General features: G+C 54.5%; 2 protein-coding genes across 3 annotated transcripts in view; one reads left to right on the forward strand and one right to left on the reverse strand.

Annotated features, from left to right (window-relative positions):
* CCDC40 (coiled-coil domain 40 molecular ruler complex subunit) overlaps window positions 1–5,975 on the reverse strand; it is a 31,552-nt gene extending 25,577 nt beyond the window's left edge. Inside the window, exon 1 of the mRNA XM_078873058.1 lies at window positions 5,890–5,975. Coding sequence (XP_078729184.1) covers window positions 5,890–5,975 — 86 coding nt within the window. The remainder of the gene's footprint in view (window positions 1–5,889) is intronic.
* Window positions 423–23,991, forward strand: TBC1D16 (TBC1 domain family member 16). 2 transcript variants are annotated; one of them, XM_078872798.1, is made up of 13 exons: window positions 423–511; window positions 5,922–6,139; window positions 8,188–8,350; window positions 8,477–8,671; window positions 9,980–10,732; window positions 11,234–11,381; window positions 12,059–12,226; window positions 14,174–14,322; window positions 14,851–14,985; window positions 15,751–15,937; window positions 16,749–16,928; window positions 18,970–19,116; window positions 21,303–23,991. In XM_078872798.1, exons 2-13 carry the CDS (start codon window positions 5,974–5,976, stop codon window positions 21,498–21,500), a joined length of 2,589 nt encoding a protein of 862 aa, XP_078728924.1. In that variant the 5' UTR covers window positions 423–511; window positions 5,922–5,973; the 3' UTR covers window positions 21,501–23,991. The 2 variants fall into 2 exon arrangements, with proteins under 2 accessions (XP_078728924.1, XP_078728925.1); XM_078872799.1 differs by having other exon boundaries at window positions 19,036–19,116.
* The last annotated feature ends 1,380 nt before the right edge of the window (window positions 23,992–25,371 follow it).

The following is a 25,371-nucleotide window of genomic DNA, read 5'->3' on the forward strand; positions in this document are numbered from 1 at the left end:
GGATGTTGCACTTTTTATGCTTTTTAATTGTTGATGTAACTCGCTGACTCCCGCGCCCCTACCGTACGGACATCTGTGACAAAGAGCTTCATAGCTCATCGGATTCCTACCTCTGCAGTCTAAATTAAGATTCTACAACAATCAATATCGCCCACCCACACGTGTCTGTCTACACCCTCCCCCCACCAAACCAGTGTGACGTCACACACCAGCCGCACCACGCCCACTCAATGACGTCAATCCCCGGGCGCACTTATCAAAGCTACGATATCCAATCGCGCGCTCGCACCGTATTTCCTAGAGCGGATAGGCATGGGGGAGGGAAGGAAAAGGCGGGGGCGGGGCAGTGACGCGGCGCTTCTACGGCGGCTGGCGGGGGTCAATCCTCGCCGAGGTAAACAAAAACGCGTTTCGCTGCCACCCACCCACCCTCGCAACCGCCGTAAGAACCCGTGGCCACGTATACCCCCAACACCGGACAGCGAGCGGCCGGGCGGTTTCGTCTGTAGCCGTATGTATCTTTATTTACTTATCGACGCATTGTGACGATTTTTGTTAACAAAAAGGTTACTTTTTTGTTGTTGTTGTCATTGATGAATGTGTGTCGAAAAGAGATAGAAAGCTGTATTGGTTGGCGAGGCACGGGGCGAGCGTGTTTGCCCTGCCTGCCTGCCTGCCTTGCCTGCCCCTGCCGTGTAATGTGATCGTAGCTACTGCCGCTTGAGTTGATGATGGTGATGCACGTTGCTGTGGGTGAGTGGTTCCGTGTCACTTGAATTGCCCGATTGATGTTGTGGGTCGTTGCTGTTGTTGCTGTTAAACGCGCGTTTAGCTGTTCATTGAGTGTGCTGTGCTGTGTTGTACAGCTGTGCCTTAAGTAATCGTAATATAATCGCCGTCATTTTCGGTCTATAAAGGTGAAGTATAGACAATTGTGAGGTGAGGAGGACACGTGGTCAGCTGAGGAGTTACGTGCTCAGGTGAGTAGACGGGTGATCAGATAAGGAGACGAGGTGAGGAGAACACGTGGTCTCAGGTGGGACGAGGTGAGCAGGTGAGGAGACACGTGGTCAGGTCAGCTGACAGATGCTCCTATGAGACACGTCAGCTAAGGAGACTAGGTGAGCAGGTGAGAAGACACGTGGCCACGTGATTAACCACGTGGTCTCAGGTGGGACGAGGTGAGCAGGTGAGAAGACACGTGGCCACGTGATTAACCACGTGGTCTCAGGTGGGACGAGGTGAGCAGGGATTTGCTCGTGTGATGGAGCAATTGGTCAGGTGAGGGGACATCTGGTCACCTGAAGGCAGCATTCACCAGGTGACATCCGAAAGCGTGTCTCATTCCCGTTCTCGAGTTTATACTTCATTAAACCCACGTCTCCCTTTATTCAGAGACTCTGAAAAGAGGTCGTGAGTCCAGTGTCGTGGATCCGTGCGCTCTGTGACTTGTTAAATCAAAACGCTGTTGAGAAATGACAACGGCTTAGCCGGGCCTTCATCCAGCAGCGGATTTATCATGGCCGATGATGACGATTACCTCTGCATCTAATATTTTTTTAAGTCTATTATTACGCCTGTTTACACAAGAAAGCCAACCCTGAGTCTCATGACTTTTTTTCAGGAGGTTCTTGCCAAGTTTTTTTTTGGGGGAGGCATGCAGGCGATGATTGCCACCGTCTATATTAAAAAACGAGTAATATGCGGGGAATATTTCAAATTTAGTGTGGTCAGGGAATAATAATGTGGGTAATATTTCAAATTTGGACCACGACTCAAGTGCAATGGCTTTCGCTTGTGAGTGACGTCACCGGATCTGTAACGTCCTCTGCAGTGATTTTACACGGTAGACGCAACGCAGTATTAATCGGGGCGGCCTCTGGAGCCGAACCGCGATCCTCTTCAACGAGTGGCGAAGGCGTCACCGCTGGGGCACGTCACCAGCATAGAGTGGAGTGGTGGCGATGTGGATAGCGCGCTGCACTGCGAACCCGGCAACCCGAGTTAAAAGATTGTATGTATGTACAGGGACTCCTATACTTACGAACGGGTTAGGTTACAGAGGTCAGTTCGTGAGTCGATTTGTTCGTAAGTTCAACTTTACTCCTGTCCATTCCAAACATGTTTTACGGCATGTACACTAAACACGGGGGAAGCCTTTAAACATTTATAATCTCCTATAGATCTAGATGCCACTGGTTCTTCGTGTTCTGCAGATGTAGATGATTATTCCCTTAGGTGCTTCTGTTTCCTCTCTTCTCTCTTGAAAAACTTACCAAGAGATGTCTGCACAGTTGCTCTCTTCTTCTTCTCCATAAATCAACTTGTAAGAGGCAATAGCCGACACCTTTCTAAACCTTTCAGTGTTTGGGTCCTGAGACTTAAAACAAGCCTGTGCTTGACACCGAACAACCACCGCCATCTATTGTGCAGCGGTTGAACTTACGACTCTCGATCCGAACAGGCAACTGGACATAGGACGGGTTTGTTTGTATCTCTGAAAGTTCGTAAGTCGAATGTCCGTAAGTAGAGGATTCCCTGTATGTTGAACTTCTTTCGCATTGTACGTAGCCAACCGTGCTAATCGGAGGTGCGATTAACACGGTTGGCCACAACTGAATAATGCAATTACAGCTGGGCATGATTGTAATGCTTGAGATGGGATGTCATCAAAGAAGGTGCTTAGAGATGCCGGGACCTTTAAGCCAGCATCCTTTAAATTCAAATCAGTAGTCGGTGATATTTGACCCGTCTACTTTCACCGGCCTACATTGGCCGGCATGGTGAAGCATAGTCAAACAATCCCTACGGTTAGCACGTGCATGGTGTGGCGGGAAAATTCATTCAGCAGTGGACGGAGAAAATCACGGGGTTCGTTCCATGCCAACCCAACCTGAGCTTCCCACCTCGAGACAATATTTTGTTTGCCGATAGCTTTAGTGTTAAAATATAGTGCTGTGTTTTTAGGATAGTGTGTTTATAATATCATTTTATGTAGATATCCACGTTTATTTAATATTTTTCTTCTGCAGTTTTTATTGAAAATGCAATATTTGATATCTGAAAACCCTGATGTGATAGACAAAAACTGATTCCAGATTTGGAATCAGCACCCCAAAATTACTGTAAAATCGTTGTAATACCTTATGCCAGAAAAAGTGTGTTGACCAGTGTAGTTTTTGTCGAGGCAGTTACCAGATCATGTAAGAAATCGGGCCAAATATTTAAGCTCGGTGAATAATATTTACAGAGATGCATCCGGTAAGGTGGCTCAGCGGGTAGAATGAGCAGTCATTGCAAGGTTGCGCGTTCAAATTCTGCTTGTGGGGGGACAACTGAGCCCACCATCATCATCATCATCCCTCTGGGGGTCGATAAAATGATTCCTAACACTTTGTAAGGAAGTCAACAGTGGTTCTGCGGATGATCTCGTCCCTGTCATCGGAACGTGGACATCTTCTATCATTCTTAATTTGGAGCTTTCGTGACTTCAGGAATTACTCTTTGGTTCTTTCGGTAAAGTCACGTATAAAGATAAAATAATAAATTAATAGTATGCTATTATTTAATTTATAATTTTATCTTTATACGTTACTTTACCGAAAGAACCAAAGAGTATCTTTTATCATTGTCTCAGGGCTGTAAACAGAAGATGAGCTGGACATCATTTTTGTCTTGAGTCGGGGTGGGGCGGAGGGGGATTTTCCACTTTAAAAGTGTCTTTGCAGTGATATGAGGATCTTAAAATGGTCCGTATTTTTTTGATGAAAATAGCCCCATGAGTACTTGTGTAGAGATAAGCAGCGAGGTCTCCTGTAGAATTCATGCCAATTACATCTGAGAGCTTTGGTGAGATACTGTGATGCCGAAGTTGGGGGGGGGGGTGAAATTTAAGACTGTTCATCTTTAAACATTCTTGAAATTAATAATGAGGGCCCCGTGGTGTACAATTCAGCCTCCAACTCTCTGGCCTCCCTCATGTGCTCTGAAGAAGGGCCATTTTCCAAAACATCGCCTGAAATATATATATATATTTCATGTCCACAATGTCACTGATGAATGTGACATGTTTTTGTTATTTGTGCTTGTGCACCGCTGCCAACGCAGCAGCATGCATCGCCAATGTGTTATGTGGTACTGTCGGTCGGTATATAGTATATACAGTGTCTGCAGACAGTGCAAAGAGGAGTAGAACTCATAATGCCAGCTGTCTGCCGGACGATTTAAACTTAAACTTCAAGGGGTGCCCGAGACTGTGGGGAGGGGGAAACAAACCGGTAAAACCAGTCTGGGCGAGAGCCTCATCACGATGGCCCCACGGGACTCGCCCAGGGAAAGTTTCAGCCGACGCCCATGACCCACACAATGGGGGGCACGGTGAAAAGAGGAGGAGGCACTAAGTTTGAGCTAAAGAAAAATTAACCCGTAAAAACAAAGTTTTTCACTATAAATCCTTTATATGCGTGGAATCGGTTTTATTTTATTATTAATTTCTGTTTTTCTTGAGTAAGAGTTTCATTTTTATCACATTGGTATTTTAAATTAAATATAAGGAAAGTCGTATATAAGGGTTATAAGGTTTTCAGTTTTTGCATGATTGTTTATATTGTACATTTTTTGTTGTTTTCTTGAATAATTTTCTGTGTTTAGGAAAAATATATGGTTGTGTTAGTGAAATTTTTTTTTCCTAAAAAGTGGAAAATTTGGGAAATTTTTTTTCACGAAAATAAATTGTCACGCACAACGAGTCTGTGTGCAAAACGTCAGCTCGATTGGATCACGGGAAGTGGGTTAAAAAACGACCGAAAGATGTGCACGGTCGTAAGCGCGCAAGCAAGCAAGCAAGTGAACTTAATATAAAGGATTTAAAAAATTGAGGGTTGACGGGTCGCCATTGAAAGACAGCAGTTTAGCTCAATGGGCCTTGGCCGGGTTGGTAGCGGTGGTGGTGGCTGATGGTGGTGGCTGTGCAGCATGTGGCTCCTGCCTGTAATCTTGCGCTGTGGAGGCAGCAGCGGGAGTTGGTGGATCGCCGCAACAAAACGTTGTGCAACTCCCTTCCTGTGGAAGGCGGTTCAGCTAAACATGTGGACTCCGTGTGTACCGTCTCTGCGGGATAGAGTGTCTCCCCCCTCGCACGTGTGGGTTTTCTCCGGGTGCTACGGTTTCCTCCCGCATGCAAACACTGATTAATTGGCCGGTGAAAAACCTCGATATGTAGAGGACTGCAGAGCTTAGGGTGGGGGAGAATTTGGCACCGGCTCACCGCGTGGCTGCTGCCGCCTTCCCACTCGTCCGTGGCTCCTACTTCTGTCGCCTCCGAGTCGTCCTCTCTGTACAAGAGTGAGCCTCTCCTGTGTGCTGTACACCTTGAAGTAATAATTATGATGTCATTATTACCCGAAATAAACTGACTGACCGACTGACAATGGCCCGGGGATACAGAAAGGTCAAATAAGCAATTGCAAGCACGTCTCTCTTTCTCTCTCCACGATTCTCTGCGCACTGTATTTTTTGTGTTTTTTTGTTGGTACTTAATTCCACTTTAACCAACTCCAAACGTAATCGACGGCATTTATATAGAATAATAATTTCGTGCCAATGAAGTGGAGAACATAGGTAAGCAAAGTAATTAAGTCGATGACTCAACCTCTCTCCCACGTTGACTGTCCTCGTAATTGTTTTCTAGCAGTGGCGGTTCGATAAAACTCTGGAGCAGTTTCGACATTCGGAGTCTCGTCAGCAGTCGGGCACGGCTCGCTTCAACCAGAGCTGCCAAACCGCCAGATGTCTATCGGCAAGGACCCATGTCCTTATCGTACAGAACGATCGTTGGTGTCGTCGCGGGCAATATACTTGACCGGTGGACCCGCTGACCTCTAACCCGACCTTCCTCCCCCCCCCGACATGACCTCCCGCAGCGCCCCGCCGGTTGCCGCGGGCGGCAATGCCGCTGCCACGGTGACGGTGGCCATGTCGCTGGGGCGTATTTTCCGCCACGCGTCGGAGCTGCTGTCGCCGCAGCGAGCAACAGCGGCGGCGCGCGGAGCACGCGGCGGGGAGATCGTCTTCTCCAAGAACAATGTCTGCGTCCACCCCACGGAGGGCGTGCATGCCGGCCAGGAGCTGCACTACCCCGGTGAGAGAGCGTGCCCGCGTGTTTGCGGTAGCGCAGCGGTTAGCGGTAGCGCAGTGGTTCGCGGCTCTACGAATCTTGGTGACGCGGCTTCGTTTCCCGCTCTCGGCCGACACCGGTGACGATTATCTGAACAGGTCCTGGGCCTTCCCTAGGTCGACCTGGTGCGGTGTTTAAACATCCCAACTCGGGAGACAAAGGCGACCGGGTGTGGTGCTGGAAACTCACCCCCTTGTATGCCAAGCCAGCCTTAGGGGCTTGCTAGTAGCACTTTCTCCTACAGTCTGTTAAGGCTATACGGGGATCTTTGTCCTTGCAGAGCGCTGGGTGGCTATAAAGCAGAAAGCTTGCCTAGTAGGGAGCACAGAGCACAGTTGGTGCTTCTGCCAGTCATTTCAGTCAATTCAGGGCACCTGGGTCTGTTCCGTGACCTCCTGCCAACGGGCCTTGGACACTTGACGTGGCTTCAAAGTTGACCTCGCATGACACAAGCACCGCGATGATGTCACCGCCATTGGTGAACGGCGGTTGTTGTTGTTGTTGCACGCACGTGTGGTGAGCGGTGGTGCGGTGGTTAGCGCACTGTGACCCGAGTTTGATTCTCGCTCGCAACCACGAACACTAGTGACGATTACCTCAATTGGTCCTGGGTCTTTCCTCGGTCAACTCACCTCCAAATGAAAACCTGGTGTGGTGTCTAAACATGGCCACTCGGGAGACAAAGGGTGTGGTGCTGGCCACACAGCCCATTGTGTGCCGTGCCGGCCTTCATAGGTGCTCGCTAACAGCACTTGCCTCAATAAGTCATGTTTGAAGTTATACGCGAGATCTTTTTCTTTGACGCACAAGTAAGGGGAGAGATGCACTACCCAGGTGTGTGTGTGTGTGAACACACGTGCAAACACGTGCATACATGCAGACGTACCACACACGCGTAACGCGAGCTATATTACCCAAGTGGGTTGTAACCGCGCACATGCATACAATAGATATGTAGACGCACGCACATGCTTACACACACAAGTTACTCTACCGAGTAGCGTGCCATTACACGCACACGGTGTACGTACATATTCATTCATGCACGTGCACACAATGGAAGCATGCTGACATACCCGGGTCTGTGTGGTTTCACTATAACAGCAACAATAACAGCCGCCAATCGCGACTAAGTGGCTCGCTGCTGGCAGGAGATAACAGGACACACCCAGGTGTTGTGGGTTAGGGACGACTGGCAGATACACCACCTGGATTTCCTCCTGCCAACTGTGCAAAAGACAAATGCAAGGATCCACCGTGTAGCCTTAACAGAATGATGGGGCAAGTGCTGTTAGCGAGCACCTATGAAGGCCGGCACGGCACACGAAGGGGTGGGTGGCCAGCACCGCCCCCGTCCGTCCTTTGTCTCCCGAGTGGCGATGTTTACACACCCCACCAAGTACGGTACTCTTTTGAGGCTGAGTCAACCTAGGGGATGCCCAGGACCAGTTCAAATATTTTCTACTAATGTCAATCATGGCCAGAAATGAAACTCGGGTCGCCGGGTTCATAGCACGGCGCTCCACGCCCCGAGGTATAAAGTTCGGGTAAACAGAAGGTAAATAAAAATAAAATAATCACAGGTGTTGTATTACCTGTTTCTTCCCAGAACTTCTGTTGTCATTTTAATTTACCTGTTACAGGGCTGGGCAGGTTCACAGGGCCTGGCACAACATAGCAGCGCCCTTGCTTCGCTCTCGCAAACCATCAATCATCGTCATCATCGCACGTGATTTATCCACTACTGGATGAAGACCTCCCAGAGCCTCTTCCATCCCACGATGCAATGGCGACCTTTAGTTCCTGCGCGCGAGATGATCTCCGCGAAGTCCGACGTTTCAATTCGAGTGCCCGGGAGCTTCTTCCGAATTCAGTTCGGCCCCCTGAAGAAGCTCCCTGGCAAGCGGAGCGAAAAGTTTGACTTGGTGCGGAACGAAACGGTACACGCACCGTGCGCGTGCGTGCGTGTGCTTGACTGCTGCCCCCCCCCCCATCCCGCCCTCCCCGCGTAGGCTACCTGTGCGTGGAGTTTGACGAGGGCTGGGGGGGCGGAGGGGGCTCCCTGCTGCTCACCTGGGTCCCCAACGCTCGCATCGAGCGCGAGGACGAGGAGGCGCTTCGCTACGTCACCCCCGAGAGCTCGCCCGTGAGACGGGGGTCTGCCACGCTCACCAGGTGAGGAGGGGGTGGGGGAGGGGAGAGACAAAGGCGGCCGAGCATCGTGCCGGCTACCCACCTCGTGCGCCGCTCCGACGCTGGTGAAAGGCTACACGGGGGAATCTTTGTCTTTGTGTGCGACAGCAACAAGAGGCGACACACGGTCGGGGAGTGCAGTCCAACGCACGGCCCCGTGCGGCCCGACCGCCTCTCCTCCTCGCTGTCGCTGCCGGGGGGCTCGCTGGAGCGGCCCCCCGCTCACGGGGCCCACGCCCCCCACGGCCAGGACCCCCCCTCCGTAGCGGAGGCGTGCGGAGCGAGTCGCCCCGGGCCGCATGGGTGCGTCGCGCATCGTGCATCTTTATCCAGCGCATCACACTACAGAACCGTCTTCACGTTTTAGCGCTGAACTTTTTTCTTTTTCTTGATTCCCGGGCATGGTTGATATCAGTGGCGCGTGGTGTCTGGAACCCAGGTTCAGAATCTTTATTCAGAATCTTTATTTCTCCTGGAGGAATCCGATGAGTTGTGAAGCTCTTTTTTTACAGATGTCCAGCAGTGTGGGGAAGTCTCCTCCGACCCGGCACGGGGAGGCATTCATCCAGCAGTGGATTTAATATATTTTCGAAAACCACGGTTGCTGAGCAACTTCAACCTAATTACCACCAATACCAATTGGCCAGGAACAAACAGCACTATTGGAGGTGCAATATAATAAGAGTTGACACGTCTCTTGAATTGGGACCGGTTATCATAATAATACATACCTATGAATCACCTATGAATTTCACGAGGGTCCTGCATTGGGAGTTTTATTTTCAGAAGTTTTCAGCCAGTGAGTGAGTGTTTACTACGATCCGTGTGGGAGGAAACCAGAGCACGTGGAGAAATCCCCACACCTTGCGTGACGGGGGGGGGCAAGGCAGTTGGAAACAAATTGCGATCAAATTTCGATTTAAAGCTTTCGTGACTGCAGGGATTCATCTTCTTGGTTCTCTCGGTAAAGTCACGTAGAAGGGAAATAATAAAAAATACAACATTATAAACTAATAATATTATTTATTATATTATTTTATTATGTTTTCATTTAATATAATTTATTATATTATGTTATTATGTTTGAATTTTATTATTTTATTATTTCCCTTCTATGTGACTTTACCGAAAGAACCAAGAAGATAAATTGCGATCAGTTCACTCGCTCTACCGCCTTCTCCTGGCGAGCCCACCCACGGGTAGAAGGGAGTTTCGCAGCCCATCTGTGCGGTGATCCGCCAACCCATCGCTGCTGCTGCTGCCTCCACTTCAGTGCTGGGTTAGGGGCAGCGGCCACGTGCAGCAGCGGAGCCGGCAGAACTTTGGGAAAGAGATGATGGAAGAGAAATGAGCAGAGGGAGGAGAGGTTCGATTAATTTGTGAAGGGTGCGGCGTGCCGTGAGTTTGTGTTCTGTTTAAGAGTGGTGTTTGGGGTCGCGGCGCCCGTGTGGCTTCGAGGTCACAGCGCCGAGAGTGGAGCTGGCACTGCCTGGCGGTGCCAGCGCCGCGTTTCTGACGCAGCCGCGATGAACCCCCTTGGACGTTGTTTTGGAGGTAAAATTGCAAAGAAAGTAATCGAGTCTGGTCGTGTGTGATTTTTCCGTCTCTCAGCGATTGCCTTTTGACCTCGGTCTCGTCTGCCGGATGCAACGGGTCCCCGGTTTCCAAGGAAACCAGCTCCACGGCAACCTCTTCCCAGAATTCCTCCGACTTGGTCCAGCCCAGCGCCGCCTCTTCCTTCTCCTGCCCACCCAGCACCGACACCAACCAATCGGGCGTGGCCATTCAGCTCAGCACCCCTGGCGATAGCCAGTCGGAGCCCGGCCTGCTCCCGAGCCCTGGCAACGGCCAATCAGATGTGACCATTCAACTGAGCACCCCCGGCAATAGTCTATCAGAGCCCATCTTCCTCCCGAGCCCCGGCAACGGCCAATCGGAGCCCAGCTTCCTCCCGAGCCCTACCAACGGCCAATCGGAGGGCAACCTCTTCCCCGTTACCCGCGGCGACAGCAAGGACAGCAATGGCAACAATAACAAGGCAACCCCGTTGGCCACCATCGCGGAGGACGGCAGCCAATGGGTGCCTCCGTTACTGGTGTGCAACGAGGACAGGGGGCGGCCACCATCTGAGCGGGGGGACGATGGGCGGGGTGAAGGGGGCGGTGTGGCCGGCGGGGAGGAGGAGGAGGTGTCCCCCAGGGCCCCCTGGGAAACGGACCCCGGCTGGGGGGCTCGGTGGGGAGTTGAGGGGGGCCCCGGGGAGATGAGCTGGGACGAGCGGCTAAAGCTGTCAACGCTGGAGCAGGTGGACGGGGTGTTCAGCGTCGACCTCGGTCACATGAGGTCGCTGCGGCTGTTTTTCAGGTGAGGGGCTCACTCACGTCGCCGGGCTTGTAGCACTTCACACAAATTGGGAAAACCCTGTTATCATGATTCTTTAGGCTTTGCAGGTGGCGAGAAAACCCGTTATTGGCACAGGTTTGGAAACTGATAGATGAATCGGCAAGCGGACAGGAAGTCGCTCGGCCTTAAATGAGTGCCCGAAGCGTTGTGTTAACATCAGCGCTGGGGAGACAACGGCGGCCAGGCATGGTGTTGGCCACCCACGCCCTTGTGTGCTGTGAGAATGGGCCCCATTGGTCTCCATGTGACACGTTCCCCACGTGACATGACTCCCAGTCTGACACTTATCCCCACATGCCAATGGACTGGTCCCCATTTGACACTAACTCAGCTAGCAGGGCAGCTCTCGTGGAGACGACTATGATTGCGATTCGGGAGGGTCAATAGATCATCCCGTTGTGACCCCGCCTCTGTGTGCCACCGATCCCCGTGTGCCACCGATCCCCGCGTGCCACTGCCCAGCGAGGAGGGCGGCTCGAGTGGGCACTTTGTGATCGCGAGCCGAGAGAGTCAGTACAAGGTTTTCCACTTTCACTGCGGAGGACTCGACCGCCTGGCCGACGTCTTCCAGCGATGGAAGTGCTGCACCCTCGCCTCGCCCACACACCAGGCAAGACGCGGCAGCATCGCACCAGCCACACCTACCACCGCACCAACTACACCAACCACCGCACCAACCACACCTACCACCACACCAACAACACCTACCACCACATCAACCACACCTACCACTGCACCAACAACACCTACCACCACATCAACCACACCTACCACTGCACCAACCACCACACCAGCCACACCTACCACTACACCTACCACCACACTAATCACCGCACCAACCACCAGACCAATCACACCTACCACGGCACCAACCACCACACCAGCCTCACCACCGCACCAACCACCGCACCAACTGCCACGCGAACCACCACCCCGACCACTGCAGCACTGCACTACGCCACCGCACCACAAAAACCACCATACCAGCTGCCGGACAAACCACTGCACTACCGCCCGCAGCACCACACTGCACCACCGCTCCCCTAGGTACCTGGTGCAGTGTGTTGTAAACATCAGCACCGGGGAGACAAAGGCGGCAGGGCGTGGTGCTGCCCATCCCACCACTTTGTGTACTACGCCAGCCATCATAGGCGCTCGCTAACAGCAATTGCCCCAGCAGTCTATTCTGGGCTAATCCGGGGGATATCTTTGCCATTGTGTGTGTGTGTACACGTCACGGCCACTTGTAAATGTCTCCGATGTCGACACCGCCCGGTGCGCGCGCAGGTGAGCGACAGCCGCTCCTACCTGCACTTCTGCGTGAATGAGCCTGTGGGGGGCGTGGAGGGGGGGGCGCACCCGGAGGAGGGCTGCTACCGCCAGCTGAGCCGCTGCTCGTGGCTCGAGCACCTCACGGCCGACGGCCGCGTCGAGGAGGACTACAAGATCCGCAAGGTGCGGGCACGGCTCACGCCGCACGTCGCGCTCCGCCGAGCTGGGGGGACGTCAAGGACCTGCGCCGCGCCGGGCGGAGTGCGGGTGACACGGCCGATTGCTGAAGTTGGCACGACGCGACGGACAAATGCGGCACCACCGGTCGCGTCGTTTGGAGAGCGATCCGCACGCGTGTTTAACGGTTGGGTTACGGCCGTTCCGCTGGTAGTTACAGCCGGCGTCATCGGGCAGGATTGTGAAATGTCCTCTCCGGTCTTGGGCCTTGAGCAGATGGTGCGAAGCCATCGGCGTGCGCCCCCCTAGGGTGGCAGGAGGTGGCAGGAAGAGTGATTCCTAGAGCTGAATGTATTGGCGTTAGGTGACGGCCGTGATGTTAGATTACAATGCATTGTGACCTGGGGCATTAGGCTGGCAGGAGTGGCCGCAGTTACACGATCTGAACGGAAAAAAGTAATAACGAATAATAATATTTGTCACGAAGGCCGACGGCGTATCGAAGCCACCGCGTTGTGCGGCCGGCGTCACGTCCCGTGGCGGACAGATTCGTTGAAGTGACGCGGTGGTTCCGAGATGTTGTCTCCCTCGCCTGGTATGCGGGAGGTCGTGGGTTCGATCCCGACCCTGACGACGCCTGCTGCTGTATATTTGTGCGTGGATGATTTGGCCGCTGCTCTAAATTTTCCGCCACGTGATGGTAAGCCACTTCGTTGAGCTATCATTTGTGAGCAGATCGCTTCTGAAAAAAATTAAAAGCGACACCTCAGTCGCTTTTAATCACCTGGTAAATAGAACGTAGTTTAATGGTTTGTAGTTTAGTAGGAGGGGCGTCACTGCAAGTTACTCCTCTGGGAGCACGGCAGCAGCAGCAGCAGCAGCAGCAATCGTCGCCCCATGCTTCGGAATGCCCTGCGCTCCAACAACGGCACGAATGGCAAACGCGCAAACATATATTCTTAGATTTTTTCGGTAAAGTCACGTAGGTAAAAAAATTAAATTAATAAAAGTAAAATAAAATAAAAATCACGACGTTTCAGAGGCAACACAAGCTTCCAAGAAACAGTATTTGTATATATACTGTTTCTTGGAATTTCTCTCACTTGATGCAGCTATCGTGCTGTGAGGTCCCACCTGAAGACGGAAGCTTGTGTTGCCTCCAAAACGTCGTGATTTTTTTAATTTTATATTTTACTTTTATTAATTTTTACCTACGTGACTTTACTGAAAAAACCTAAGAATATGAATCCTTGCAGTCACGAAAGCTTCAAATCTAGAATTACGCAAACATATATTGGTTAGTTAGGCGGGTCGAGCCATGGAATTGTCATTCTTTATAGCACTTGCTTACTCACCCAGGAAAGTCTTACCGAGTCTCACGACTTTTTCAGAATGTTACTGTTGATAATCCACCGCCGAGTTTTCGCACTTGAGTGGCGATGTTGCTACTGCTGCTGCTGTTGATGTGTGCGATCCCAATTGCGTATTTTGCAGGGGATTTTTCGGCATTGGGATGTTTTGGCCAATACCAGTTACATTGTGCGTGGTTTGATTTTAGCTTTGGGAGGAGGAAACCGGAGGAAAACCCTTGCAGAACAAGGGGAGAGAATACAAACTCCGCACGCTCACACACTCGCAAGCACACTCGCGCACACACACGCTCACTCTGCAGAACAGGAGGAGAACACACAAACTCCACTCGCAAACACACTCGCGCACAGGCTCACTCACATTTGGCAGAACGGGGCGGGGGGGGAGAGTGGGGGGAGAACAGACAAACTCCACACAGAAATGCACCCAATTCAGAATCGAACCCAGACTCTTCTCGCTGTGAAGGCACCAGCGTTACTGCTGGCTCACAATGGTCGCGTTGGCCACTGTGAAGCAAGCGACGTGACCGGTCCGCCACGCTCCTCATTCTCCTCGTCATCCTCCTCCTCCTGTCCTCCCCAGTCGATCTTCTTTGCCGGCGTAGCCACAGAGGTGCGTGGCGAGGTGTGGCCCTTCCTGCTCAAGTACTACTCCTTCCGCTCCACGAGCCACGAGCGCGAGCAGCTCCGCCAGCACAAGCGCCGCGAGTACGCCGACGTGCAGCTCGCACGGTACGCACGCACGCACGCACGGTACGCTGTGTGTGTGTGTGGTGGGGAGCGGCAGCTCAGCGGTTAGCGTTTCCCGCTCACGGCCGACACGGGTGACGATTATCTGAAACCGGTCCTGGGCCTCCCCTAAGTCGCATTCAGCCTCAAATGAGTACCTGGTATGGTGTGTAGACATCGCCGCTAGGGAGGCAAAGGCGTGGTGCTGGCAAACCACCCCCTCGTGTGCCGTGCCAGCCTTCATAAGTGCTCAATAAGAGCACTTGCCCCAACAGTTTTTTTAGTCACTCCTGAAAACGTTCCTGGGCCTCCCCTGTACCTGTGCATGCCTGAACATCCCCACGACAGCTCGCACGTGTACCTGTGTGTATTGGTGTGTGCCAGCGTTGGTGTCCACATAACTTCGTGCATGAGTCCTTTGCTGGTGTCCCCGTGCATGCCCCTGTGCCCCCGCGTGTCTCCGTGTGTCCCCACGTGTCCCCGCGTGTCTCCACGTGTCCCCACGTGTCCCCGCCTGTCCCCGTGTGCCAGGCTGGGCATGTCTCAGGAGGATCAGGAGCGCTTCTGGCGGGAGGTGCAGTACACGGTGGACCGCGACGTAGTCCGTACCGACCGCTCCCACCCCTTCTACCAGGGGGAGGACAACCCCAACGTGGAGATCATGAGGTCCCAACCTCGGCCACACCACCAACAAGCCAGACTAGCCACAGGCACACCACCGCCAACCACACTGCATTCCAGCCACACAATTCACAACCACACCACCGTCAACAACACCACCCCGAGCCGCACCACCTACAGCCACGCCATATCTAGCACCACTGTCAGTCACAATACAGGCAGCCACACCACGGTCAGCCACACCACCCCTAGCCAGAACACCACGATCACCCCACACCACCACTATCACCTATACCAGCATCAGCCAAACAACCCACAGACACACAATCACCGTTAGCCACACCTCTTAGCCACACCTCCTTAGAGCAGGGGTGAGGGACATCTTCCTTACTGAACGGGCAACCACACCACCCCCTCGCGCTAACAGCCCTTGCCACGACAGTCCGTGTAGTCTGTACAGGGGACCTGTGCCTCTGTCTCAGTGTGTGTGTGGGTGTGTGCGTGTGCTGGCGGTAGTGTAACGGTTAGCGCGCTGCGCTACAAACCCGGCAACCCGGGTTCGATTCCCGCTCACGGCCACCAACACCAGTGACGAATATCCGAACCGGTCCTGAGCCGCCCCTAGGTCGACTCAGCCTCAAATGTGTACTTGATTCGGTGTGTAAACCTCACCACTGGGGAGACAAAGGCGGTCGGGTGTGGTGCTGGCCACCTGTGCTCGTGTTAATTGCTGCTCTCTCACAGCACTTGCCCCGGCGGTCTGTTAAAGGCTACACGGGGGGATCTTTGTCTTTGTGCTGGTGGCCACAGGCAGATCCTGCTGAACTACGCGGTGTACCGTCCGGACGTGGGCTACACGCAGGGCATGTCGGACCTGCTGGCGCCCATCCTGGCGGAGGTGCGCGACGAGGCCGACTCCTTCTGGTGCTTCGTGGGCCTCATGCAGGAGACGATCTTCTTCAGCTCGCCGCGCGACGAGGACATGGAGACGCAGCTGGTGCGGAGCGCCGTGCCGGGGTTCTCTTGTTTACCGTCGGTTGTTTCGTAGGCGTTTCGGTAAAAGTTTGAAAGCACCCGACGAACAGTGACGGTGGTTCGTGATCGTTTTTATTTGTTTGTTTGTCGGATCGCCGCGCGAACAAACTTGCGTGACGCGCGCCCTCCTCCGCCCTACAAGGCCGATTGCTGAAGTTGTCAGGACGCGACGGGCAAATGCGGCACCACCGGTCGCGTCGTTTGGAGAGCGATCCGCACGCGCGTTTAACGGTTGGGTTACGGCCGTTCCGCTGGTAGTTACAGCCGGCGTCATCGGGCAGGATTGTGAAATTCTAGATTTGAAGCTTTCGTGACTGCAAGGATTCATATTCTTAGGTATTTTCGGTAAACTCACATAGGTAAAAAATTAAAATTAATAAAAGTAAAATACAAATAAAATAAAAATCACGACGTTTCGGAGGCAACACAAGCTTTTGAAATGTCCTCCGGTCTTGGGCCTTGAGCAGGTGGTGCGAAGCCATCGGCGTGCACCCCCCTATGATGGCAGGAGGTGGCAGGAAGAGTGATTCCTAGAACTGAATGTATTGGCGTTGGGTAACGGACGTGATGTTAGATTACAATACATTGTGACCTGGGGCATCAGGACGGCAGGAGTGGCCGCAGTTACACGATCTGAACCGAAAAAATATTAATGAATAATAATATCTGTCGCGAAGGCCAACGGCGTATCGAAGCTAACGCGCCCGGCGGTCCCACGGCCCCCCCCCCCCCCCCGTCACCTTGCCCTCCCCTCCCTCCCTGCGGTCCCCCAGACGTACCTGCGCGAGCTGGTGCGTCTGATGCTGCCGCGCTTTTTTGAGCACCTGCAGTCGCTGGGGGAGGACGGCCTACAGATGCTCTTCTGCCACCGCTGGGTGCTGCTCTGCTTCAAGCGCGAGTTCCGCGAGTCCGAGGCGCTGCGCATGTGGGAGGCCTGCTGGGCGCACTACCAGGTGGGGGTGGCGCCAATCAGTTGCCGCGACAACACCGCCAACCAATATTGTCACCGCCACCATCACCACCACTGCTGTCACTAACCACTGCCGTTACAACCACCGTCACCACCAAAACTGTCACTACCACCACCAATACTGTCACCGCCACCACCACCATCACCACTACTGTCACTACCACTACCACCACCATTACCACCACCGCCACCACCAATACTGTCACTGCCGCCACCACCACCGCCACACCATTGTCACAACCGTCGTCACCACCCCCACCATCACTGCCGCCAACAATCCCGCCCCCATTTCCACCGCCAGCACCACCACCGTAACCACCACCGTCACCAATGGCACTGATAAAGCCGACGCACGCTGCCGATAACATCCCCACAGCCATCGCTACCACAGCAGCCGTCGACGTGAACAGCCGCCGCCGCTGCCGCTGTCATAACCAGCGCCAACGGCCCCCTCCGTGGCAGTGACTTGGCGCGAGGCGATGCTCACGCGGTGGCCCATCGGCAGCGCGCTCGCTGCTTGCTGTTGTTGAGGCTCGCGACCCGAATCCGGCGGCCGCCCTGGTCAATACTGCGACGTGTGACAATAACGAAAATAATACCGCCACGCGCCGTCTACTTCCAACTCACGGTGGACTTTAAAGATGCGTGACCTCGTTCGCAAGAGCGGGCCAACGCGTGCCGGCGTCGGTGTGCAAATTTGCCAAATGGGAAAATCACACCGCAAATCCCTCGATTTGCTATGATTCACACTGCAGCAACCATCTTCGCCCCCTCCTCCGGGCAGACCGATGGCCTCAGCGCCGCTGTACTCTAGCCAGCGAGGCTCATCCTGGTCCATTCAGCTTTTCGCCTGGTAACACAATCAGCTTCGATCATGACCACCGCGCGCCGCTGCCACCGCTGCCACCGCTGCCACCGCTGCCACCGCTGCCACCGCTGCTGTGCTCTCGATCTGACGCCTGCTCTCTCTCTCTCTGCTCGTTTCATGCGAACCTTGGCTGAGCGGGAGGTGAGTGGTGGTGGGAGGTGAGGGGGGGGGGAAACCCTCCGCTAGCGATGCCACGCGTGTGCCGTACATCGTTCCTTCCTCTGTATCTTATTTGAGTTTATTATCTCCATCCGTCTGTGTGGACCGAGTGTGCTCCGTGAACTCGTGTACTGATGGTACAAACACGAAACGAACTGCGCTCGTGCCCATGTGCGTTTGCGTGTGTACGTGTTGTGCTGTTATGGTGGTGTAGTGGTTAGTGCACTGCGCTACGAACCCGGTGACCCGAGTTAGATTCCCGTTCACGGCCCAAACATCGGTCCTGGCCCTCCCCTAGGTCGACTCAGCTGGGCGTGGTGCTCGCCACCCACACCCTTCTGTGCCGTGTTGGCCTTTATAGGTGCTCTCTAACAGCATTTGCCCCAACCTTCCGTGAAGGCCATAGCAGATATTTGTTTTTGTTGTGCCGTTTGTCTTTGTATTTCTTCGTGCGTGCGTGTACATTGTGCGTGTTTGCACATTCCCGTTCGCGTGCTTTGTGTGTGTTGGTGAACGCGTGGTGATTGTTGTGCGTGCATGCCCTTTGCATAGGTGAGTGAGTAGGTGAGTGTGTGGGTGGGTGAGTGAGTGAATGGACGAATGGGTGTGTTGTTGTTTCTCACAGTGTGGTGGTTGAACACAGCGCTCGAGACTGAACAGTCGGTCTGATGAGCTGCTACTCCAGGGTGTGCATGTGTTCCCTGGCGGGATCGTGGGTAAGGGAGCCTCGGCGCAGCGGTTAGTACACGGCGACACGAGTTTGATTCCCGCTCACGAATTTCTGAACCGGTCCTGGGCCTCCCTGAGTTTGACTCGGCCCTTAAATGAGTAACCCCGGTGCGGCGTCCGTAAAACGTGAGCACTGGGGAGACAAAGGCGGCCGGGCACGGTGCGGGCCGCGCAGAGCCTTGTTCGCGGGAGCTCGTCGATACAGAGCTTGGCCCAACCGCTCTGCTGAGGCTACACGGGGGGGGTCTTTGTCTTTGTGCTCCTCCAGACGGACTACTTCCACCTGTTTGTGTGCCTGGCCATCATGGACACGTACGGGGGCGTGGTGGTGCAGCGGGGGCTCTCCGCAGACGCCATGCTTCTACACTTCACCAACCTCGCCGGTCACATGAGCGGGAAGCTCGTACTCATCAAGGTCAGAGGGCGCCCCCCCCTCCACCCCTTGCCCCCCCCCCATCCCAAACAAAAATTCGAGAATTTTTGTTTCTAGAAATGTTTTCTCTGCATGGCGCTCTGAAGCCATTTGTTGGGTCTGCTGAGCACTATGTAATAGTATTAATAATACTTGAATTTTATGTAGCGTCATTCATGCCCACAGCATCCCACAACACTGTACATTCATTATATATGAGGGCCAAAAACAAAAAGCACAAACCACAAAAAGTTATTGAAACAATTAAAATGTTTAATAATAATTCTGCCGCCAGGCGTTGATGGACGGAATCCGATTGGGTGTGGTCACGTCGTTAAGGGACCGTAGTTTCTAATTGTACATTTTTAATTAACAAAAATATTATTCACCTCCCTACCAAGGGTGGTTCTGTGTGCGCCGTTGCCGCAAGTTTCGTCAGCCTACGACCCAAGCGCCTGCGGTGCCCCCCCCCCTACGTTATCATCGCCATATGTCGAAAATAATAACGTCCCACCTCATCTCAAAGCATTCGCAGACCGCCCCCCGCTAGCAGCCGTCCCTCCGTGGCACAAGACGAGAACTCGGCACCAGCCTTGAAAATATTTACATTCGTCCCCCGGGAGGGGAGGCGGGGGGCGATGTGTAAATCCCAATGGAGTAATTTGCGGTGTCATTTTGCGTGCTCATCAACAATGCGGACCGTGACGCCGTCGCACGACGGCTCGCTACGTCACGGGGTCTTGAACGTCCGTCAGAGGTCGCAAACGGGTTTTGATTCCGTACCCGTACCCGGCCGCACCAGGGTCGCAAACGGGTACCTGATACCCGTACCCTACCCGATACCCGGCTACCCGTACCCGGCCGGGTATCGGGTACGGGTACACGATTGCGACCTCTGGGATGAAGCCATGTTGCAGGCGCGGGTGGGTTGATTCTAGGAACTTGAATTGTGAGAAGAGACAAGACGTTGGGAAATGAGTGACAAACGGTTACTCACCAGTGACTCACGGCCTACCCGTACCCGGCCGCACCAGGGTCGCAAACGGGTACCCGTACCCGGCCGGGTACGGGTAGCCAGGTATTGGGTAGGGTACGGGTATCGGGTACCCGGTTGTGACCTCTGGCGTCTGTCGCGACGTGAAGCAGAACGGCGCATGGTAGCGGTTAACACAGCCGGCGGTGTTTACCGGGGCGGTCCCGTCGGATTCGAACCGCGAGCCTCCGCGACAAGCGGCGAACGCGCGACCGCTTGTACCACGTCGCCCACCGCAGGGTTGTTGAGCCTGGGAAGTCGCTTGGGTGGGCGACCACCAATCACGCCGGGTTTCAGTTTCATTTATTAGGTGTAGCCCTGTGAGCCATTCGGCACTTGAATCTGGTGCAACCGCAACAAACAAAAAACATGAACAAGAAAACATCTTAATGTGACTATGTGACTAAGTGCAAACAGAAAATCCAAGAAAAGACAGCAAAATATTTCCGAAAAAGCATCGTACACCAACGCTGTGTGGCAAAAATCCCAGGTTGTTCATAAGCGGCTGTGGGGCTCTGTAGAGGGCAGCAGAGGGCAGCAGACTCCATGGTTCTGTACGTCGATGCTCCAGCATCTCTGCTCCCCCTCCACCGTCACCAATCCGCACTGACCGGCGTGGTGAAGTATGGACAAATGACCGCCACGACCCACTCGGCGTGGGGAGGTCTTCGTCCAGCAGTGAGTTGACAAAGATGGCCGTGTGTGTCACGAGGCATCCTGTCGCTGACGAGACGCGCGTCGTGTTGTGAGAATAAACGGTTGACTCACCGCCTCACTCTCTTACTCGCCTACTCGCTCGCCCACCCACTCACCCAATCGCCCATTCACTCACCTACTCACCCACTCACCTACTCACCCACTCACCCAATCACCCACTCACTCACCTACTCACCCACTCACCTACCCGCCCAGCCACTCACCTACTCACCCAGCCACTCACCTACCCACTCTCCCTCCCACTCTCCCACTCACCTACTCTCTTTCCCACCCACTTGCCCACCCACTCACCCACCCACTTGCCCACTCACTCACCCACTCACTCGCCCACTCACTCGCCCACTCGCCCACTCACTCACCCACTCACTCATCCACTCAGTCGCCCACCCACTCACCCACTCTCCCACCCACCCACCCTCTCTCCCTGTGGCCCATGCAGGCGCGGGGCCTGCTGTACCGCTTCCGCCTGCTGCGCCGCATCCCGTGCAGCCTGCACTCGCTGTGCGTGCGCTGCGGCTCGGGGATGTGGGACTCGGGCTACGTGCCGGCCGTCGAGTGCACGGGCGACCACCTCGACGCCGACGGCTGCCCCTACGGGGGGCTGCCCCCCTCGCTGGCCGCCGAGCCCGCTCCGTGACACACCCCCCCCCACCCCTTCCACGTGCCCTCCCGTGACCTCCCGTGACCTCCCCCGTGTCCCTTTATTCTCCCTGCTCGCTGCCATGCTGTCTCCCTGACCCCCCTTCCCTTGCCCCCCCCCCCCCTCTTAATCCCTCCCCATCCCCACGCGACCACCTCCATGCTACTCCCTGACCTCCTGTGCCACTCTCGGTGCCACTCCCTGACCAGTATATCGAGGGCTCGTGCCCGAGGGCTGGATAGATCGGCACGGTTGGCTACGTGCGGCGTGAAGGAAGTTCAACACGCATACATACACATACAGAGGTCACTTTGGCGTCAAATCAAGTGCCATCCTACTCGGAATCAGAATGTTTATTTATACTGGAGGAATCCGATGAGCTGTAAAGCTCTTTCTCACGCGTGTCCGGTAGGGGCGGGTCAGAACGTTACAACAAACAAACGGTACAAAAACACGACAGGAGCGGAAACGGCCAATCGGATGTCGTGTATCTGCCCGCCGAGCCGGGGGTTGGGGCAAGCCGCCACCCCCCACCCAACCAGCCCCTCTCCTCCGCACTCCAAGGGTCAGGGTCAACATGACTCAGCTTGCAAATCTCCATTCTATCAAGTGGTGGGGGAGGAGGGCGGGAGCCTTCAGCGATGCTTGCCCACCTCTGAGCTCCAATTAAACCGGAACATATCAGGGGAAGAAGGATATGTTGCAATACCGGAGGCGGAGGGGAGAAAACCAGGACAGGCGGCAATGAACGCTGCTCAAAGAGGTGCATCGTGGGTAACTCTACCCACGATGCACCTGTGCACGCTGGTCCAGGTGCGCTGCTTTAAAATAGTCCACACTGCACGGCGAGAACACCACGTACGCTTTTACAACCCACGACCGAGCCATGCCGAGCCATGCCGAGCCAGCCCAGCGTGGCTCGGGAGGCTCCGGGCCGATTTTCCACCGCGGAACCAGAACCGTGCCGCCGCCGACGTCGCCTCCGCAACGGAACGAGTGGGTGCGCGTCGGTCGCGCGAGGACGGTGAAACTATCGGTAGTTTTCGCAAGTTTCTCACCGAGAGGAGCTACTGCCCCTGCGTCCGTCGAACCGCTGTTTCTCTAGAGGAGTTACCGGTGACATTGCAAGTTGCAGTGCCAGGTTCTCGTTAATATTGTGCTACCCAGCAGGTAATGATTAGCCCGAGGATGCTATCGAGCGTTATACAGCGGACAATATTTATCTATATTACCCTAGACTTCAAGGTGACGTTACGTTTTGCTCGCCTCACATGACGACGTGTGGGTGGGTGAATTACTTGGCAGAGGGAGGACTTGGAGCGCCGGGGCGTCTCCGCTGCCGCCAAAGTTTGTTTATCTCTCCTGCGTTGGGCGCGGCGTCCGACGTTTCGCACCACGTGCCGGGAAACCTTGCGGAGCCTCGCATTTCAGGAAGTGAATTTGGCGAATACCGTTGCCTGCTTTCACGGTCTTATTTCGTAGCCAAATAGGACGACGCTGCTCGGTCGATGCGAACGCTTGCTGCGAGAGACGACAGCAAAGACATAATTTCGACTGCCGAGTTGGATTTGCAGAGTTGATGTCAAGAGGGGGAGCGAGACGAAAGGGATGAGAGGCGAATTTAACGGAGTAGCGCCCTCGGCGATCAAGGCATCGTCTCCTCCGCTGGCCCTCAAAGCTTTTCGACCGTCCGTGCGTGCGTGCGTGCATGCTTGCACGCGTGTGTGTGATGTGCCTGTCTGTGTGATTGCGTTTCTGTTTTGTGCCTGTCTGTGAGCGGTAGTGCGGCGGTTAGCGCGCCCGCGCTACGAAACCGGCTAACACCCGAGTTCGATTTTCCGCTCACGCCCACCACCAACACGGGTGACGGTTATCCGAACCGGTCCTGGGCCTCCTCACCCCCCCCCCCCCCCTTGGTCGACTCGGCCTCAAATGAGTATCTGGTGCGATGTGTAAAATATTTGCACCGGGGAGACAAAGGTGGCCGGGCGTGGTGCCAGATACCCGCCACCTCATGCGCTATGCAGCGTTCATAGGTGCTCGCTAACAGCACTTGCCTCAGCGTATGTCTGTATGTGCGCACGATGTGTCTGCCTGTCGTGTGTGTGACAGCCCGGCGATTATCTGAACCGGTCCTGGGCCTCGCCTAGGTCGGCTCGGCCTCAAATTAGTACCTGGTACGGTGTGTAAACATCGCCACAAGGCGGCCGGGCGTGGTGCTGACCCACCCACCGCCTCATGTGCCGTGCCGGCCTTCGTAGGTGCTCGCCAACAACACTTGCCCCTACTACAGTCTGTTGAGGTTCTCTGGGGGGTCTTTGTGGCAGGCCGTATAAATGGACAAGATCCAGAATTGCTCGAAACCCAGGGTCTTTCGAGTCTCTTGGTCTTCAGTTGCCCAGACCCAGCGACGACCAGGGAATGGCTGTGTCTGTAAATATTTATTTCGTGGGTCTTGTGTTTTTATAACGTTCAGCTTTGTTATTGATTTTAGATGGGGGGGAGGGGGGGAGTTATGTTTTGTTGTCACGGTACTGTGTTTAATATGACATAAAAAAAAACTCTGCATACCGCCGGAGAGAGCCTGGTGTTCGTGAAGATGCGAGCGGCGGGCTGGCGACACGCGCGTGCTCCCTCCGACCGCGTCTAGCGGCGTCGATCGTCGTCGTCAGCCATGGTCTATCCGCTGCTGGCTGGAGTCCCTTCCCAAGCCATCGCCATCTCCCGCGGTCCCGCGAAGCGACGGTGCAATCCGGCTCCACCAAAGCTTCCGAAACGGCGGCGCCGCGTTTGCCCGTGGCGGGCCCCGACAAAATACCGCGGTAACGAAGCTCCCGGGCGCCACCGGCTGCTTTGCGGTCGACGTTTCAAAGGTCACGTTGTGGCATCGGTAGAAGAAGAGGAGCCAGCCGTTACGTGCCGCGGCGTTAACGGTCCAAATTGGCCAATAAAATTGGGAATCATCTTCTTGGTTCTTTTGGTAAAGTCACGTAGAATGGAAATAATAAAAATAAAACATAATAAAATAATTATCAGGTGAAGAACAGGTCTGTCGAGAAGACAGTCATTCAGACTCTGTCTTGTGGCCGAAACGTCGTGAGAATTATTTTATTATGTTTTATGTTCATTATTTTATTATTTCCATTCTACGTGACTTTACCGAAAGAACCAAGAAGATGAATCCCTGCAGTCACGAAAGCTTTAAATCGAAAAATTGGGAACGCAAAGACCGTGGCGTCGTACCCCACCCCCACAGCGACGCGGCACGGCCCTCCTGCACAAAGAGTCTGGGGCAGTGTTCAAAACTCATTTTCAGAGGGGTGGGGCAGGGGGGGGGACACTTTCGCCGATAAGACATCATCAGCGTGAGGGGCCGCCATACATTTGAAGCCATTGGGGTTTGACAGCACGGTGATGGGGGGGGGGGGGTCACATTTGCGTATTGTCGGGGGGGGGGGGGGTCGCACTAAAGGCCACTGGGGTCCACCAGGGGCCCGCGGGCCTTGCAATGAAGAACTCGTAACGACGCCGCACCGTGTACAGGGTGCCCCCGTGGGGGTTATTTGACCATACTTCACCACGCCGCTCTGCGGGTTGGTGAAAGTTGGGGGGAGGGGGGGCAGCGTAAGCCGTGGCAAGCGTTGAAAATAGACCCCTGCCGCCGCCGTGCGCGCGACCCGAAGGCGCAGCCCTGCAACTGCTAACCGGCGCCACTGCTGGTGAACGTGGGGGGCGGGGGGTGAGAGTTGAGAGAGCCCTCGAATGCTGCTGTACGTGAAAGAGTTGGGAGTTACCCACACTTTACCCCACCGCAACACGCGACCTTCAGATCGAATCACGGCGGTTGTCGCTACCCAACTACATCGCT

The sequence above is a fragment of the Lampetra fluviatilis genome, chromosome 35 (genome assembly GCF_964198595.1).
Source record: "Lampetra fluviatilis chromosome 35, kcLamFluv1.1, whole genome shotgun sequence".
Lineage (NCBI taxonomy): Eukaryota > Metazoa > Chordata > Hyperoartia > Petromyzontiformes > Petromyzontidae > Lampetra > Lampetra fluviatilis.

Bases quoted from the DNA above. Each gene is read 5' to 3' on its own strand.
- TBC1D16 (XM_078872798.1), top strand. From the start codon at position 5,974: ATGTCGCTGGGGCGTATTTTCCGCCACGCGTCGGAGCTGCTGTCGCCG. The intron at 8,672-9,979 runs GTGCGTCGCGCA...TCCGTCTCTCAG, and splicing joins AGTCGCCCCGGGCCGCATGG to CGATTGCCTTTTGACCTCGG. The intron at 15,938-16,748 runs GTGCGGAGCGCC...GCGGTCCCCCAG, and splicing joins AGGACATGGAGACGCAGCTG to ACGTACCTGCGCGAGCTGGT.